We start from the raw sequence: 21,019 nt of genomic DNA, 5'->3' as shown, positions 1-21,019 counted from the left end.
AGCTTGTCCCAGTAAAATTCTCACGCAGTTAGATTTTTTTCTTGACATCACTTTCAGTGATAATTAAACTAACTGCTTCTTGTCTTATCCTAGGTGAGCATAAAATAATTGAATGTCTTTCTTTTGACTCTACAGTACAGACTAATATAATCCAGTTCCCTCAATATCAAAATCCTACTGAATCCAAGATTAGCATACGCAAAGCTTTTTTCTTATCACTATGTGAACTACATTATCAAACAGTGATGAGTCTGATTTGACATAGCATCTTCCTGGTAAGTTCACACAGGCTGTTTCTCACTATGTTTCAATGCCTATAAAATGATATTTTAAGAATTTATCTATGATAAATTCTGTGTGCCTCCGGTGGCGCAGTGGTTAAGGACGCCACTTTGCAACACTGGAGGCCCTGGTTCAAATCCCCCCTGTGGCGCAAGTGGTAGAAGTGCCGCTCTGCTACACAGAGGCTCGAATCCCGGGGGTTGGACTCGATGATCTCTAAGGTCCCTTCCAACCCGCACAAGACTGTGATACTGTGTGATATCTGGAAAGATACTGTTTGCTAAATTCAATCTCCTCCTCCCACCCCATCTTTCAAAGCTAGATACATCTCTTGCCTTGCTTTCTGTCTTTTGAGATGTTACCCCTTGGCATGTCAAAGGTCAATCCACAGCAAGCAGTTCTGATCAAATATGCACAACTAGTCTATGAATATTTTAGCTTGATTGAGTTATGTTTTATGGGCCCAGTTAGGTTCAGATCAGTTCTGGTGACAAACCTCCCTGTGAAGACTAGAATGATGGACCACTCATTACTCTTCAGCATGCTACAATCAGACCAATGCCTTATTGTTGCTTCCCTTAATTGTTATTACTCCATATCCCTACTTTTCCCGTATCCTTATTTCCATCTTTTCTACATTTTGTATAACAGTCTCCTGATTTTGTATGTGTTAGGATAAGTTTGGCTCCTTTTTTCCTTAATCTGATCTTTCTTGATAACCATCAGCTCTCTTGTATCCTGAGATACTGATTTTTTAGGCACATTTTTACTCCTTGTTTCCAGACAAAGCTCCAATTTAATTAACATGGTCTCTGCTTGAGGTGTGCTGTACCTACCTATTTCAACCCATGTACAGAACGGTCTAAAAAAGACATTCCAAGGGCCAATAATTTCTATCTACGCAGGAAGAGAGGAGGAGGGAAGGAAGGTGGAAGGGTTGTAGCACCAATGATAGGCATATGGTATTATTATGCAAATCAGTATTTGCAGCTATTTTTTCTCTGGGGGAAAATAACACAATCTAGCACTTCCATCAGATAATCAATAAGCAGATACTGAATTAACAAAACATATGGCAGACTAATTTGCATTGTGAATGTTACTCCCTCCTAAACAACTCTTCTATACTATTTAAAGTACTCATTTATTTCTATTGAAAGCATTTCTTTCATCCTATTTAACACCACTTCTATCTTGCAAATAACCGTGCTTTCAAATGAGAAACATACAGGGTAGTTAATATTTTCACCTTTATTAAGAGGTGTTTGTGATTAAAAGAATTAAAGGAAAAATGGATATTTTTCTTTGGCATTTGTATCTCTCATTTCATAAATACTAAAATACTTTACTTACCTTATGTGTCAGAAATGAAAGTACTAAAAGAAATGAATCCAAAATTTATGTTGTCAGAAATTCCTCAAATATTCTACAAAAGTATTTCTTAATGCTCCAAAAAACATCAAACATCAAGAAAATATGAGCTAAATTTATTTCTAAGGATCTACCTTAAGAAAATATTTCAATTGAGTGATTTTACATTTCTACATAAAATAAGGTTGTAAACAAGATGAAAACATGCTTAACAAATACAATTGAGAAAAAAACTATACTCATGGTTTCAAGTCTTCAAAATTAATATGTTTATATGTACATTAATTTTTAAAAAATACGTATGTTCTAGTCAGTATTTTAATTAATAGAAAAGAATTATGGTTTAAGGTTATCAAGTATCTGCCACATGTATGTTTATACATATGTTCCCAGAGGAGAAAAAACAAATTCTAACAAATTTAGGAGAATCAGCAGCAGACAGGAAATGAAGTACCATCATGTAAATGTCAAATACTGTAGCAGCGTATCATTTAATTCTTAGCTAAGAACAAATAGAAGACTCAATAACATATATTCTCATGTTCTCCCATACATACCATAGAATTAAACAGGAAAAACAAACATCCCCAAAACATTCAATTCCATCAACAAATGGTCCTCCGAAAATCTTTTCTATTTTTGATTATGGAAAAGTACCATTGTCTCCTGAGTGTAACAGGTTGCAGTTATGGTATTTAAAGAAAACGGAAGAAATAAATGAAAACCTTAATGACATATTAATAAGGCTTCTATTTACACTATAGATAGCATTCAAGCTTACAAAATAAACATCTCTTCTGTAGTTTAAAATTAGAAATTACCTTTCAGTTCTCAGCATTATGAGACACTTACAGGTTTTCTCAACATTTACCTCCAGTAACAGATTTGATTCATCAGGCTTTTAATCATGTGGGGCTCCCTAATTTCCAAACAATTTCCACATCAATTTATCTTTCATACCTATGGGGGTTCAAGTGCACTCGTCTACCTCCTCCTGCTAATTGACCTGTTGAGCCACTCAGAGATGTGCACTTAGAATACTATATTCACATTACTATCCTACATTTCCAAGTAAGCTGTACATTTTTATTACAGTCGTTTATTTTAAGCTAGCCAGCATCATGCTAAACACTATTTTCAAGGTTATATGGTAACTTCTGATATGTTCGCTTTAAAGGATTTCTTTCCTTCTTCAAAAATCTTCTCACGAATAGTAATGCAAATAACTATACACTATGGAAAGTATGAAAAACATAAAAATACTTTTTGTTAACAGCTTACTAACTCCATGCACATAAATCTAGCTGATTACACTACAAAAGGATGTGTTTATCTTTGGCTCTGCCATTCTTATTTAGGGTTATACAGAATGAAAATACAGAGCCATCCTTTGTGTTGGAAACAGCAATTTAGATACTAGAAAATTGTATCCCAGAAACTTTTACATATGCACTTTTCCAAGAAAATATTTTGTAGATGAGTTTTGCATAAACAACTTGCATAATTTTCACTATTTTGCCTCCCTCAGGAGCTCTGCTTGCAGCCCAATACTCAAGAACATGTAATTCTAACTGCTGAAATTCTGCAGGATTGATTTGTCACCATGCTTTCATCATGGTAAAGGGTTCTGTTAATTAGAGAGTGCCATTTCTTTTTCTGAGAAATGTAGGTGATTTCTTCAATTTTCATTAACTTTTGTAGTTTTATTTTAGGCATAGTAAGAAAGAAAAAAGAAAACACAAGTATAAAGACTCTATGTTGTATGGAGGGACACGGTTTAGTGGGAGCTATTGGTAATAGGTGAACGGTTGGACTGGATGATCTTTTAGGTTTCTTCCAACCTTGGTGATTCTATGATTCTATAAGCCAGGTCCTATGATTGTATTTGGAGATTTGTCTGCCTATTTGTTTGTCTGTTTATTTCAAAAGGCATAACCTGTCTTCAAATTTCTTAATAAAGACGTGATCCAGGCCACTTTTCCACTGTTTTTTGTTTGTTTGTTTGTTTGTTAGATTGTTTTTTTAAACAAATGTTCATCTTGCCTTTAGAGCATTAATTTTCAACATACAGTATGGTTATATCCACAAATTTTCAGAAAAAAAAACATCTGAATCTGATATTTAAAGTGAAAGGAAAGGAATGACAGATGCAAAATAAATATTTTCATTTAATTCCTGGCATGTAGCTTTTGAAAATATAGAAAGCAGGAAACATAGCCCAAACAGATTATATGGAAGTTCATATAAAAACCACCAAGAGCATTATTTAAGCATCAAATCAATGCAATCATACTCTACGCTTTGTTAGCTGCACATAAGAAAAACATTCAAGGAGCTATATGGGACTCCTAAGGACCAGAAGCTCTGACAAGCGAGGACTGACATTATCATGGCACATTTAAGGTTAAGAAAAAAAAGAGATACTACTAATTATAACACCAAAAAAAGGAAAGAATTTTGTCCGTTTTTACTGACGTAACTCCTTTCAAACACAGATTTCACAAGTAATATCATAGACTTAAGTAGAAAGGGCAGTATATAAGAAGGTATTTTTTCATGTTGTTGCTAATTTTCAAATCTTTTATGACAATATTAAAAACTGTGGACCCAGTCTAACAGCAGTATTAACAGGATTATAGAATCACAGAATAGCTTAGTTTGGAAGGGACCCTGAAGATCATTGAGCTCCATCCCTCTGCAGTCGGCAGGATCACCAAAAATCATGGGCTGGAGTTTGCAACTCTACAAAGCATTTAATTTAACTGCTATCCCAAAATCATGTGATTTTTAAATAACTGTATTTTTCTGTTTATATGCTTAATCTAACATCTGAAATTACTATTTTTTTCCATTCTGCAGAAGTTCAACCCAGAAGATAATAGTGTCATATTTAGCAAATTTTTCCAAGAAATATGAGGACAAAACGCAAGTTGCAAGTTAGCCACTGACACTGCTGCTTTGTCTTACATCAGCACAACTAGATTTCCTCTGTCAGGATCAAATGAGTCAGATATGTTGTGCAAGTGGAGTTGTATCTACGTTGTGATAAGGTGGTTCTATATGACATTACCCTAGGAGAAATTATACCTTAGTATAAGTTGTCAGGTAATACAGTAAGCTCACGAAGCAGGCTTGAGATAAGAAGCAATCACCAGAGATGGCAAAGATAGAAGCAAAAACACTCACTTTAGGCAGAAACTCAGAATGTGAGGTTTTAGCCTATGGCAAACAAACAGTATGAAGGATACTTCTGTTTTTAGCTCACTGTTCTGCTAGTGTGTTTGACTGAAATGGCAAAGAGAGAGTATCCTTTTAGAGGATCTACTTAAGAGACATTTCTGAAAAGAGCCTGTGGATGAAAAATGCAATTTTGCCATGGTTTAGTGGCAGAAAGACATTCAACACTTCAGACCACATACAAGCTGGCTGAAGAAAATATTTCAGAGATTAAATTCATTCTACCATAAAATTATCTCAAATCATTTGAATCTAGGTCAGACGTTCTAGAAGTAGAAATTATCCAGGTGAGAGAAGCATCTGTGACTTTGTTCTAACTACATCTTGTGGCACTGCTTTGAATCTGTTACGACTTTAAGAAAACACGAGAAATTTTGATACCTATCATCTAACCTTTTCAGATCCCAGATGAACAACAGTGTGCAAAAAGAACTGGTGACTGCACTGAGTAGTTTTAGGAGATTTCTATGCTCACATATCTGAAATCTTAATATATGCTTCTGTTACCATGGTCACTTAAATGCTTTTAAATTGCACAGCATCCTAAATACTTTCATTTATTTATTTACTGAAAAAAGGAAGATTGCTTACAAGGACTCATGCTCAGCTTACACAGTATTTTAAAGCTGATTTCATTCCTATAGGCCACATTCTGTGGGATTCTCAGGTAGAAGCCATTAACAAAACAAGAAGTCTCTGTCACTGTGTTATTGGTATTTGACAGCACTGCTCAGGCTCTGTTTTCACACAGATTTTTACAAAGAAGCAGCAGTTTCCTCCTCACTGAGGCTACCTGTAAGCATTAAACTGCTCATGTGTAGGAATTCCTCCATGTAATCTTTTATTAGCAGAATATCAGATTACTGATTTAACAACCCATCCTAGAAAAGCCTGCCTTCCTCTCAATTCTGATGATTGGAATGCGTATAGCAACGAAAAAAAAAAATGTGCTAATGGATGTATTTCCTTATTGCTTATACTTGTTTTAACTGTTCACACTGTAAAATAAGCAAATTAGTTCTTTTATAATGTATTTGTTATTGCCTTCATGGATCTAGAGATTTACCTCACAATAAAAGCACAATATGCCACTCTAATAGGGGTTTATCCAGTAAAGCTTGCTTTCTAGGTCATTCCAATCACAGAGCAGTATCAATTTGACATTAATAGAGAGATACTAATAACAATCTCAAGCATGAGATAGAAAATCCCCTGCTGCCTACCAGTCAGGGGAATTGAGTTGGAAACCTTGAGAAAATGCACACCATAAAATGCCAAATAAAATTCCTTTTTTCATCTAGAGATAAAGGAGTTCTCTGTTGCTCTAACAAATAGGACTTGACAAAAAGAAAATAGATGTGGATGTTTTTCAAGACATGTTACTTTGCACAAACATATTTAGCAAACCTCTTGAAGACCCTTTCTTCACACGCCATCCAGTCTGTTTAGGAATTTACAAGGAGATGGGAACAACTAAGAAGCAAAACAGTTGTCTATTGTTCTCTGCATTTTTATGAAGTTATTGTTACATAATCTTAAATGCAAAGCCTCCTGCTTTGATTACTGTGGAGCTGTTGGAGCTGGTACAGAGAAGGTTCACAAAGATGATCCAGAGGGCTGGAGCACCTCTTCTATGGAGACAGGGCTGAGGGTTAGGCTAGTTCAGCTTGGAGAAGGTTCTGAAAAGACCCCACTCTGGCCTTCTACAATGGTTTTACTTTAATATCTGTGCTTAAACTATGTATTTATGTATAATTTACATTACTTCTAAGTGTGTGTGTGGGGGAGGGATTCTTTATGCTACCCTCCCCCTTTCATATATAAACTGTAGGAGCACAATTAAATGTGTTAAGACTCATGCTCTTATTTCCTTGCAATTCTTCTAAATTTTTGATGAAAAATTCAAGGTATATTTAAGCACATTTCTCAAACCTAAATCAAAATACAATTCAACATATTGAACATTTCGATGAGTAATTATTTCTCTAAATAAATCAACTGTTTAGCAGGATAACTGCAAAGTACCTGTTTCATAATATTCCAAATTTATTGTTAACATCTTAAATAAAAATATTTTGCTTTTTACAAGCTGTTTTTACATCTTTTCTTTAAAGATGCAAGTAGGATTTTTCACTATTTACTGCTAATCTTGAATATATGCAACAGACAATAATTATTAGGTTAAATAAGGTCTTTCATTTTACCTCATATTTATTTCCATGAGATATGAAACAAACAAACAAAAACCAAAACAACAACAACAAAACCAACAAAATTTATTGCTGACTCAGGAGATATTTGCGCATAACCAACTTTGCACCCATTTAGTATTCAGGAATTAGCATTGTGAATAGCTATGATTTCACAACTGTTGTTGTTCACTATTCCTTCATTCAGTGATATATTAACAGTTACACCTGAGGACTTCTTTTGTGACTTTACCGCTAACCAAAACATCAACATTTTCCTGAAATGTACATAATTTAAGGCTTTCATTCCACAAAACTGTCCAGAAACCTTCTCTCACTGTTGGCTCATATTTCCTCTTAAAAAAAGTTCATAGAATCTTTTCTTTAAGACCAGAACAAGGAGTTGGAACTAATGATTTTTAAGGTCTCTTCCAACCAAAGTCATTCATTCTATGACTCTATGATAACAGCAGAAGTTCAAAGAACCATAGAATCATTTGAGTAGGAAGAGACCCTTAAAGGTCATCTAGTCCAATTCTGCCCCCAGTGAACCGGGACAGCTACAGCTAGATCTGGTTGCTCAGAGCCTGGTCCAGATATATTTATGCTATATTTGAGTTTGGCATGATCTATAGGCTAATGAAGTTGAACATGACTCTTCAACAACAAAATCTGGGACCATATCAAATTAAAGGATACTTTGTGTGAGTGTTCTGCCTTGTTTGTATTTAATAAGTCAGCACCCCTGCCTTCTCCTACAAGGGTAATTCCAACAGTTTCTAGTGCGGTTGTTTTCACCTTGAGTATTTTCAGACATGATATACTAATGAGACTGTTTTCATATTATTGGTAGTATAGTAAGTGAACCTAATACGATTATGTTCAGTCATCCTAATCTATTCTGCTGTCTCCATTTTTTTCCCCCTCAATGACATATTTATATATCCAAAGTTATGAATCAAACAGTACTTTAGACAGTGTTTTACTATTTTTCATGTCCTCTACAGAGCAGTTATCCCCATATAATAATCTCTGGAATTCAAAGCTCAAATGATCTATCTATTCTTCCACTCATGTCAGCTGAGGAAAAGCAGCTTTCACAAGTCTGAGTAGGATGGCACAGGACAAGATGCTGTCAGCTGTCAAAGATATAGTGAAATTTCCCCAAGTATATATCAATTTTATCTCTTATTCTTTTCCCAGTGGCTATTCTACAGCCATCCTCAATGCTCAAATGAATGCTAAATGTGTAATAGAATTGCCTCAGTTAATGTTTCTGAAGTTGTTGCTTCCAGTGCCTGAAAGGCTGATTCTTTCATCTCCTTCACTGCTGGTGCCAACAGATACTTGAAAATGAACAGACAAGGGCACACTCTCGATCTTCAAATGTCAAGAAGAAAACTGTCAAAGCAGTACCCTTCATGAACAATTTAAGGGTTGAAAAAGAATATTAAATGCTATTTCCTGCTCACTTTTCCTAAGCCTTAAAAGTTCTCTAGAGAGAGGAAAAAAAAAAAAAAAAAGGGGGGGGGGGGGGGGGGGGGGAGGGAGGAGAACAAATGCACGTGGTATGTACTTTGGAATTAAATATACTTTTTGCTAGCAACATTCAGATGTCAAATACCTCTCTTGAGGAGAAGTGGAGAGGGAGGCTCCAATCTCTTCTCTCTGGTAACCAATGATAGAATGCAGGGGAACAGCACAAAATTGTGCAAGTGGATACTCAGGCTGCTTTACAGTGAGGCTGGTGAAACACCGGAACAGAATTCCTAGAGAAGTCATTGGTGCCCCACGCCTATCTGTGTTCAACAGACACTTTGATAATGCCATCATTAACATGCTTTAACTTTTGGTTAGCCCTGAAAGTGTCAGCTAGATGAGATGATTTTCACTGGTCCCTTCCAACTGAATTATTCTATTTTATTCTACAGAGACGTCCTTCCTTCTACAATTTGTTCAAGAAGAAAGTGAATTAGGATGATACTTACACTGACACAAATCCTTCTAGTAACTAATGGAGTAAAGCCATATGCTTCCAGATTCCACTGAAAGTAATGGAAAAAATTTCTACCAAATTATTCTATCCCATTATAAAAAGAAAAGTAATTATTATGAAAGTATTAAATTACTACTGCTGCTGAGTTCTGAGAGAATACATTTTTCTGTTCATATCTCCCTGAGAACATCAATGATTTATGAAGATAGAACTTGAAGATTATTCTTATCAATTACATTTCACTTTTTTGTGTGACCAGTCTGTCCTCACATTATTGCAGTAATATGTGCCTTGTTCTTCCTTTAGCAGGGAATGTTCAAACATACTCCAGTTAAACAAAAAATAAATTAATTTAAAAAAAAATGCTTTATCACTATTGGGTTTAATTTTTAATTGAAATATTATATATATATGGAAATAAAGCTGCAGTAGTAGCAATACCAACACTTAGCAAATGAATAAAAATACCCTTATACATATCCTTAACATCTTCTAAGCTACCTTTAGGAGCTGGTCTTCATAATATTATTCTCTTTGTTGACAATCTGGACTGTGTTTGATTTTTGCCTGTAGCCTGAATGGCAATATGACAGGGTATAACTACTTAGGGAACATCAGTCATAACATGGAAGTCAGATGCTGGCCAAGAGGGACATGAAAAAGTGAACGTATTATGTTTTTGAAAGGTTGGTTATATTTTGGGGTTTTTTTTGCCTGTGGTATAAAAACCCTTTTTTGTTCCAGTGGCATAAAATCCTTTCTCTCTTTTTATTTATTTATTTTTTGATTCATCAGCTGTTAGGCAATTCTGCAATAAGTAAACAATTCCATGGTGAATTAGGCAATCACATCTCTTTTGTGGAAAACTCTAGGTTTTTAGCTGAATACATCTGCAACGCTGCAAACCACTGATGTTTCATTTTCATATTGAAACACTGTTTTCAGACTTGCAGCCTCAACCACACAAGAGACTGAGTAGTGTAGTGTAAATGTTTGGCAATGCTGAAGAAGCTCTACTATCTTATTAACAAGCCAAAGCTATCTGCAACATCGCGTGTTATTGGAAAAAGAAATCCACAGGTGCACAGAAAGAATTCAGTCTTCAGCTTTTCAGTTACTTTTCAGTACAGAATTTTCCTGCAGATCCTGCATATTAAGTCCAGAGATTTGTGTTTTGCCAGGTAGTGATTTCATGTCACCTTTTATAACAAGATGTTTAGTGACAAATATATCAGGAGAACAGAGTGTAGAGAACATTAATAACTGAATTCAAACATGATGAGGTGAATCACCTTCCCACCCCTACTCCAAAGCTTTTAGTGAGAATTCAGGTTTGACTGCTTATTTTCTACAGATTTATGATTCCTCTTGAGATGCCCTCGGGGGAGACAGTATTTCCCTAAGGCTGTAATTGTATTCTGCTAAAAAACAAGAATACTTGTCAAGTCAACAAGAATCAGTCAAGACTCCTTCTTATCTGACAGTGAATAGAATATGTTGAATAAACACTGCAAGCAATCATCAGTTTAACCCTTGCAAGAGGGATTTTTATAAGTGTTCAGTTATGCCCTGCTACCAACACAGTCAACAGACACAGACATATTAATAATCTCACACTTATGACAACAGCTTCCTAACAGGATGTGATTGGCACCTTTCAAGTTCCTTGAAGATAACAAATTCTTACAAAGTTTTCCTTAATTACACAGGTAAATACAATGGTTTCCTCTTTTCTGGGATTTATTATATTTTAATATTATGGGATATAAATTGAATATTCTGATCCAGGTAGTTGAAAGTTTAAGAGATTTATAAAAATGAAAATGCAAGTGATTATTTCATGTTGTCAGATAGTATAGCACTTTTATTGGATAATAAAAGCAGAATTTTGCCTACCTAAAGCCATTCTTCAGCCAATCACAATCATTTTTGGAAATAAAAGACCTGAATAACAGAAAATACCTTATCTGTTCAGCAGCACCCGTGATAGACAGCTTCACTTATGTCTAATCAATTCCATACTGTTTATCATTTCTTACCTAGAAATCATGAGCATCCAGTAATTAGTCTTAATTACATCAAATGTATTCTGTAAGGGATATCAACTTACCATAAATCCATCTACAATTGTCTTCCGTATTTTAAATATTAACTGATAATAGAAAAATGTAGTAGGTTTTGATGAGAAACATGGTTTTGAAAATGTTTTAAAATTTGAGAGATTTTAAATCTTTGATAGCCACTTTTCATATATGATTAATGGAAGATCAGAAATGTTGAACATGATCTTTTTGATAGGCTTCTGTAGTGAGAATTACTATGGAAATAAAATAATAGAAATAGGGACATTGGAAGACTACACTGTACACACCATTTAGCGTTTGGGATTACAGACAACTCTGACCACCTAAACTGAGGATAAAGAACCATCCAGAAAAGTGCAGTTGTATTTCTGTAACAAAACAAACACTGGCCAAAAGTACAGAGAGGTTACCATGAGAAACAAGAAGTGCTAGAAGCAAAGATTTGACAGACTAGATTAGGCTGCTGGACCATCAAGCTCATAATCAGCCTTTGGCTGTGACAATTGCAAAATAACTCAGAAGCAAACCTCATCCAGTGCATCTACAGGAAAGGATGCCATATATTGAAGAAAGCATTCCTCTTGATCCTTGTGGCCATCACCTTACTTCCTGAAGCATGAGATTAGATTGTACTCATTTTAGCATACAGATACTATTATTTGTCATAACATTATTAATTGAAAAATATTCAACTGCAGCTGCTGAGTCTCTAATCTTCCATTCTTTGACATGAAATTTGGACAAGCTGCTTTTTAGCCTTCAGGATTTACTTCATCGCACATTTCTGTAATCTTAGGGATTATCAAGAGATTATTGCAAATGCACATGAGAAATTAACTCAGGAAAGGAAAAGTAATATTTTAAGCAAATATGAAAGTTTTTCTTACAAAGGAAAAAAAAAAATTGTGGACTTCAATGAATAGGACATAAAAATTTAGTTTAAATGTCAAGAAATATTACCACGAGTTTTCAGTCCAGAGTGAAAGAGCTGCCAGGGATAGAGCTAACATAAAATACTGTTGCAGTTCTAGTAATCTTTGTTGTATATTAAAATTAGCATACTTCTACTATATAAAAACCATGAACCCTAGTTCAAATAGTAACCACTTCTAGTCCTAAACATCCAGAGAGTAACAAGTATAAGCATCAGACTCTTCACAGTGATATCACCATAAGCTTATCTGCAGCTCTGTTCTGCTCAGCTGTACTAATAAATACATTAGCAGTTTGCTGTATTTATTTTTGGCAGGCAACTTGAGAGACAAATTACCTATCTTCAAACACAGATATAAATAAGCATAAACCATGCAGATGTATTCTTCCTCCCTGATACTGTATTGCAACTCCTTCTGAAACACACTGAACTTTCTTTCACCACTCAAGCAATGCATCCCAAGCTACAGAGGAATATACTCCCTAAAATGTGCTTTTCAATCTCCTCTCTATTAAACTTTTCTTATATGAGGCAAGTACAGATCACTTTCTGACACAATGCGCTGTCCCTGCCTTTCTGTTTTATAAAAGAAATATTGCCATAACAGTCATCTATCTAATTTATTTGCCTTAAAATAATAATAATAATAATTCTGTGAATTGATTGAAAAAAATCCTATTCAAATGTGGCAGAATAAAGTATGATGAAAGCAAACAACTCTGAAGCTGGCAAAAAGAGACATAAAAAATAATCAAAACAAAGCAAGAAGACATTGCTAATCTGCATACAACAACAATCTACAAGCAGAACTGGTCTCCATCACTGTACCTTCATTTTTCTCTTATTAAGTACCTTATATCAGAGAAAGATGGATCACACATAATATCTTTCCTGTCAGTGCTACTGCTTAATTAGTGAAGCTCATGATAAAAATGATTGAGCTGGTGTTTTCAGTTTATGAAGTGAGGCATTAAAATGTAGAATATCCTCACAAGTTACAGGTTTCATATATTGTGAATGCAAAAAGGTTCACTGAGACATTCTCAGAAGAGCTATGCATCATTTCGATCTCAACTTAGACAATACAAATACCACTTAATCTATAGCTCATGCTTCCATTTTTGGAAATGTTTATAATCAGTCAGTAATCACAGAATCACAGAATTGTAGGGGCTGGAAGGTACCTCTACAGATCATCAAGTCCAACCTCCCTGCAAAGTAGTCCCCCTAGACCAGGTTGCACAGGTAGGTGTATAGGTGGGTCTTGAACATCTACAGATACGGAGACTCCACCCCCCACCCCCCACCCCCCCACCCCCGTTTCCTATCACCACACATTGCTGAAAAGAATCTGACCTTGTCCTTTTGCCTCCTGCACCGTAGATATTTATAGACATTGATCAGACACCCTGTGAGTCTTCTTTTCTCAAGGCCAAAATGACCCAGGTTTTCCAGCCTTTCCTTGTAAGAGAGGTGCTCCAGGCCCTTTATCATCTTCAAGGCCCTTCAGTGGACTCTTTCTTTTCTGTACTGGGGAGCCCAGAGCGGGACACATTACCCCAGGTGAGGCCACATCAGGGCAGAGCAGAGGGGGATGATTACCTCCCTTGACCTGCTGGCCACGCTCTTTTCAGTGCACCCCAGAAAGCTCGTGGCCAACCTGTTCTCCACCAGGACACTCAGATCCTTCTCTGCAGAGCTCCTCTCCAGAAGGTCATAACCCAACCTGTACTGATGCATGCAGTTATTCCACCCTAGGTTCAAGACTCTACACTTGCTTTCATTATACCTCATCAGGTTCCTCTCTGCCCAACTCTCCAACCTGTCCAGGTCTCACTGAATGGCAGCACAGCCTTCTGGTGTGTCAGCCATTCCTTACAGCTCTTTATCATCAGCAAACTTGCTGAGGGTGAACACTATCCTCTCATCAAAGTCACTGATGAAGATTTTGAACAAGACCAGAGCCAGCATCGATCCCTGGGGAACACTGCTAGATACAGACCTTCAAATGGACTCAGCATCACTGATCACAACCCTCTGAGATTGGCCAGTTAGTCAGTTTCCAAACCATTTCAGTGTTCATTCATTTATCCCACACTTCCTCATCTTTGTTATAATGAGGTTGTATGAGACAGTGTCAAATGTCTTGTTGAAATCAGGGTATTCTACATCCACTGCTCTCTGTCCATCCACCCAGCCAGTGTTGATATCACAGAAAGCTACCAGTTTGGTCAAGCATGACCTTGTCCTGGTGAACCCATGCTGCCTATTCCTGATATCTGGAGATTGCATCCAGAACAAGCTGTTTCATTTCCTTTCCAGGGACAGAGTTGAGGCTGACTGGCCTGTAGATCCCCGAAGCTCAAAGATAATAGAGAGCAGTCCAGCAATCATCTCTTCTAGGTACGTATTTTTATATATTTAAATATATGAAAATTTTAACATGTACTCCCATCATTTGGTACTTATTTCAGTGACAGTAGAGGGCATACCAAACTTAAAACCAAGGGGAAAACAAGTAATATACATATATATTTATTGCAGATGTGGTAGATAAACCACAGTAACCAAGAATCAAGGAAGGCACTAATAAAAAGTGTCTGGATAAAAACATACTTTTTTTTCTGCAAAGGACAGTATTTAGAACATTCTGCATACAGTATTTCTTCATCTTGATCCTCAGGGAATGGGCTATTTTCTCTCTCATGCTTTGTCTTCTTATTTTCAAATGTGCTAGTCTCTATGCTGAAAGCAGTCAATTACGGAGATGAAAATACATTATCAAAATTTTCAATGCATTAATATGAAACAATCAAACCTCCATTATGGGAAATGACCACTTTTTTAATCTGCATTAAACTCCAAAATATTACTACATTTCATTTTTGACAAAAGTGTAAGTTGAAAATCATTTTGTAGACATACTGAAGCCCAAGGTTTCCACTCAGTTTTCTGATGTGTCACTTCTCTTTGTCACCTAATGGTCCAGTCACCTTTTTATTCTTTGAGCAAGAAATAGGAAGCAGTACAGCCCCCAAATACTAATTTTCCTTACCTCACACAAGCTAAAGTGACAGTTTGAGACACTTTCCCATGAAATCTTTAAATGAAATACATTAAAAACATGAAAACATTCACAGAACAAAGTTCAAGTTCCGAACAAGTTTTCAGTAACCACGGGAATATAAGAAGACACCAAGCACAAAAGGCTTACTACTAGGTGGCAATGAAAAATATGCGGTCCTGCAAAACATTACATGTGGATTGCATTTTTGACTTACATAACCATTTATTTATATCCACAAGGCTGTTCACAACCTAAATAACCTGCATTGTTTAAAAAGACATAGGAACAAGGGAATTCAGATTCCCACTACTGTCACAAGAAATACTTTGAATGATCTGAGGATGTTTTACAGGTCTGTTTCGTGTACTTTCCCTTCCCCAGATGGCACCACTCATCTAAGCTGGGCCATTTTCAGAAAAATATGTATGCATGGAAATCACCAGAAATTTGTCACAGATTCTTCCCTCCTTGAGCAGGATGACCCACCAAGAAAATGGATACATTTCCTAAAATTCACAGTTCTTTTTTGAAGGAAGAAGTATTATTTCAGAAAGCTCTGGACAGGGATATAGCTGTACCAACACCTAACACTCTTGAAAGTACTGTTCATCATACTGAAAAGAATTCCCCACATAGAACTGGGAAGTCAGTAATGTCCTAATACTACCAGTTCCATATTTTATTTTCTAGATTTCTTCCTTCTGACAGAAAATATTGCATGTCAGATGTTGTTTTCCTATGATAGATTTTTTTTTGTTTGTTATTGTCTTGAACAGAAGAAAAAAAAATTGTTTCATATAATGCTGGTGGAGTTTCCAACAGATCTCTTATAAGCAGCAATTTTCTCTTTGTCTTGACGTTGACATTCAAGATTAGTTCCATTTTTCCCCCTAATTAGGTTTTCCAAGACAATTTTATTTTTGAAACAAACAGAATACTTTCCCTGAGGGCATCAGAAACTTAATCTGTCCAATTTCCTTTCAATGGATACTGAAAACAAAGCAGTGTATTGTAACTCAGTGGGAAATTAAGAATTACATGACGCAAGAAATGGAAAAAGTACTATTAAAATAAATTTGACATAGAGGGCAATAAAAAATAGTAACGAAAAATCCTTTAAGCCACTTCTTGACAGAACTGCCTGCTCCTATTAAAGTTTGTCTGTCTTCTAAAGGAGGTTAAGACGTTAATTTACGCAAAATTGAAGATTTTTATATTCATAACAGACTGACTGATTAGCATTAAATCTTCTGGAATATCCTAAACAAACAGAGGCCTTTCCAATCACTTTATACAGCAATATTGCTCATGACTCAAAAGAATTTTTCTTATACTTTGATCTTTATACAAATATTCTGTTCTTCAGAGAATTCACATTGTTTCTGATAGCCAACATTAAAAATTCCATAGTGCTAAGCATACAGTTAGAACACTACAATAAACTTAAGGCTATAAATGACTGTTTATATTGATTTTATAATTATAATTATTGTTTTATCAATAAACCTAACTGTTTATCAGCTTCTGGATTCTGAACAACTCTGAAAGAAAGAACTGCAGGTCTTTATTTGTGTTTTCTGGAGAATTTAATTGAAAATAATAATCTTTGTGGTATATTGCACACTACCATTACAGCCTACTGTTCTACTAACACATATACTCTCATATACAGCATACAGTGTTTTCTACTACATATCATATATAGATATGCTGCATGTATATATGAGTACACAGGTGGGTGTACTATATGAATAAATAAAAAGTACAGATATGACTGTACTTCTTACAGGTGACCACACATCTACATTCCAGTACAAATTTAATCTTCAGCTCTGCCTCTAACAGAGTTCAGAAAGGTACTTACTGATGTGTAGAGGAAACCTTCATTATTTAGGGCTATATACAACCCAGTCTTTACACCCTGGATAGCAACAACTCGAAGTCCCACTGGTATAAGGTTGAATAACGCTGTGAAGAGAAAACATGACCAGATGTGTTAATAACCATATTATGGTTATTAAAATATTTTAACAAACAACATTAAGAAAGACACTTATTTCTTTTGGTTCTTTTTTTCTGATTTTGAGATTTAGCTAATTCAGAAAGTCTTGTTACTAGTAAAGTTAACCTTTAAAATTAAAGCCTGAGAGTCTATTTAGCAGTAATTCCCGCAACACACAGTATTAGGCATAAGCGCTAACTAGCAAATACAAAGCACTGCAGACACAAGTATATCAAACATTCTCAAAATAATCAAAGAGGCAAAAATTTTCTTCACCAGTATAAATTGATCATAAGGGCAATACTTGAGAGGTATCCTGCAGAACACATATCTTCTGATTCAGATAAGTAGGTTTATATTTTCTTAAACAGTTTTATTTTACTGGATTAAGATGAACTCTTGTTATGATTGATTTCAAGGGGGCCCTGATTTTAAACCTGGAAAAAATTATTTGGTTTTGTAAATTATGTATTTTCTACAAGCCTCAGGTAGTGGTAGATTCTTGTCCTAGTTCAGGAAAGCACTGAAATATGTGTTTGACTCTAAAAGTGTATAAATCCTACTGAGATGAATATCGAACATGTTCAAAGGCTTAAGATCTGGAAAAACATGATTTTAACTAAAAAACAGCTAATAGCAGATACCCTAGCAATGATATATATCTCTGCAACAACAAAAGAAGGCACAGCTTTGACTAGTTTGAAAAAGATCCCCGTGAAGAGGAAAAGGGTGCTATTCTCACAACAGCAACAGAAAAAGAAAAAATATAAGAAAATTTTACTTCCAACATATACATTTTATATTAAACCAGCTGTTTAATAGCAGAAAAACAAGCAATCTGTTCTCCTGAAAAATTATAAGAATGTTTGGATTGGAAGGGACCTTTAAAGATCACCTAATTCCAAGATCTCTGCCTTAGGTAATTTCCACTAGACAAAGGTTACCCATCCAACCTGGCTTTGAACTCTTCCAGGGATGCAGCATCAACAGTTTCTCTGTGCAGCCTGTTGCAGTGCCTTACCACCTTCATAATAAAGGATTTCTTCCTTATATCTAATGTAAATCTACTTTCTGTTTGTTTCCAACAGTTTCTGCTTGTTTATCGCTACACTTCCTGGTAACAAATTCCTTTCCAGCTTTCTTGTAAGTCTGGTTAGGTACTGAAAGGCTTCTTTCTATAAGGTCTGCCTGGAATCTTCTTCAGAACAAAGAAGTCCAAGTAAACCTGTCTTTGTAGGAGAGGTGCTCCACGCCCTTCAAGTGCTGGGGGCCCCACGCCTGGGCTTCACAAGAGCAGAATAGAGGGGAAAAATCAGCTCTCTCACCTTGCTGGCTGCACTTTTCTTGATGCAGTTTAGTATAATGTTGGCTTTCTGGGCTTCAAGTGCAGAGTAAGAACAGGACCCTAAATGGTATTTACAATTCAGAACTAGAAGCACAGACAAAAGACTACAAGAGTCCTTGAAGATCCCTTTAGAAGAGCCCCACTGCCCACTGTATTCATTAAAAAGATCAGTGTTCAGCAGATAAGACACATATCAATTTTTCTTTTATGACTTAAGGCAGCAAACACACCTATACTAAATGTACTGACTCATTTGAAGAAAACAACTGCAAAGTACATATCATCCTCTGAAGAAAAGGTCTGGATGTACCAGAGTTCATGCAAAGCAGTTTTCCAAAGTGGATGAGTCATGGATTTACAAGTACTTGGATGATAACCAAAAGCACAACTTGTATGTTCAATATGGGCATAGGTAATCATCGTTGGACAAAGCCATGTTTCAGGAGCACAGTAATATCTACAGTGAATTCCTCAAAATTTAGTTCTGACCATAATGCATAGACTATGAGGCTGCTTGCAATTAGAGTGCCAGCAGCAAAGCCCAAATGAAGTGAAAAAGACCAGTGAATTTGCAGTAAATGAACACATTTTCATAAGATACGAAAACGCCTGGTTGGTCACAAGACACAAAGTTACAGCTTATGATGAAGCTGATCAAGTCTTTAGAAGTGAAAAAAGTGGGTTGCTTGTTAGAAATTAAAGATAGAAGCATGTGCAAAAAAAGACCATCTTTCCTTCAAAAATAACATTTTCTGGAATATTCTAATAAAGAAAAAGGCTCTAAAATCACAGAATCATATGTATCATTAGACCTTTTCATGAAAACATAGAACCAGTATAAAGCCAAAAATTGTAGTAAGGCAGTTCCTACAGATGCAAGACAAAATGGGTGTGGAAGAACAGAAAACAAAGTTATGGATTTACAAAGAAAAATAGAATAGATGACTTCAGATAAGAAGTAAAACAAATATGTAGTATTACTATTTCAGTAATTTCTGAAAGTTTTGGTCATTTTTGGATCTTACTGGGCTGGTATCCATAAAAATATAGTATACAGAAAAGTCTTCCTCTTTAGACAACAAAAAATAAACATGAATCGGTGAAATATGGCAGTAGTAGACAAGATATCCTATGACTGTAGGATAAACACCATATTACTTGAGAGATTTTACATATTCAAGTATAATTAGAATTTAATTATTTTTATTTTTTTTTTTTTTTTTTTAAATAGCCAATGCCCTCAAATGAAAAAAATGTCTAAAACAGCAAAACCATTATCCTGGGTCGTGGAGGAGGATAAGTCTGTCACAGCAAAACTAGAGCCAAATTAACATCAGGGCTTTTTACTCAGGCTAAAGGGACTGAAAAATAAATGGAAAAGAAATGGAGAGACGCATTGCTAAATTCATTTTCTTTCAAGAAAACAAGAAATTCCAGGAGGAAAACTGGATATGAATAGCCCACTAGTGGAAGGGCAGCAAATATTCTGAGGATACTAGGAAGGAAAGCCAAGTAATTTATGACAAACTGCTAATGAAAAATAACCCCAAATTACACTGCTTCAATCAAAACTTGTGGAACACAAATTTCATTTACTGCATTACCAATAAAAATAAAGTGGCAGAAATAGGAAGAAAAAAAAAAACACAAAAAACCCAACCACTGAAGGAAAATTTAGAGGCCTGTAACATGGCAATGTTTCATATAATCTATAAAATTAATGGAACTTCTTATAGCTGCTAGCAAATTTAGAAAGCAACAAGGAGGGGATATAATGTGTCTTTCAATGCCACCAAGTATTAACGAGATGTTGTCAGAGTTGCTGGAATTAGCGCAAGACCATAAAATTTTACAGAGTGATCTGAATTACTGTAATTCTGCACATACTGAATATTCAGTACCTACTGAAACTTTTTCAGACTTCATTGAAAGTTGGGAGGCTAGTCTACAATTGATTCATAAATGTTCACTGATATGCTTCATACTGAGATCAGCAAAACACACATCAGTAATGCACAGCATGTGATTTTTACTTGCTGAAGTTGGCCAAAGGAAATCAATTTCCTCATGAACATAACTGTGAAGTACAATTTAGTGAGCAGGACTTCCATACCCAATTGCAAACTTAAAACCTGCCTAAGATTTTCTTGTGTTATCCCCCACTCTAATAAAATTCTGCTTCACAAGAGTTGAAAGCTGTTTCCAGAGTTTGCCAGCATATCAGATCTACACAGCCTAAGTTATAGCCTTAACTCGATGATGAAAAATAACCATGCTGCTAGCTTCTGTCTGTCTTTAAAAAAATGATCCAAACCCAAAAATAAGAGAAAAGTTTGGTCACTGAACATCTCAGTTGCCTAAATCTAGCCCAATTTGTCCATAAATTAGCTGAGAGAGAACATTCTTCAACAGTCCAGTGCTCAGTTCTCCTATGTTTCATGTTTAAGTACAGACACTGGTAAATCCATCAACAAATAAGAGGTGGGAACATCAGGAAATCAAGGGAACAAAG

General features: G+C 35.6%; 1 protein-coding gene across 14 annotated transcripts in view; it reads right to left on the bottom strand.

Annotated features, from left to right (window-relative positions):
* The window catches only part of FGF14 (fibroblast growth factor 14), a 358,569-nt gene that overhangs the window by 76,245 nt on the left and 261,305 nt on the right, over window positions 1–21,019 (bottom strand). For all 14 annotated transcript variants that reach the window (XM_085552899.1, XM_032442015.2, XM_032442012.2 and 11 more), the window contains one exon: window positions 17,025–17,128. In XM_085552899.1, coding sequence (XP_085409025.1) covers window positions 17,025–17,128 — 104 coding nt within the window. The remainder of the gene's footprint in view (window positions 1–17,024; window positions 17,129–21,019) is intronic.

Source organism: Coturnix japonica, chromosome 1 (genome assembly GCF_054131305.1).
Source record: "Coturnix japonica strain WE chromosome 1, WE-NBRP24, whole genome shotgun sequence".
NCBI lineage: Eukaryota > Metazoa > Chordata > Aves > Galliformes > Phasianidae > Coturnix > Coturnix japonica.
Note: the sequence above shows the minus strand (reverse complement) of the source record. Positions and strands in the feature narration are given on the sequence as shown.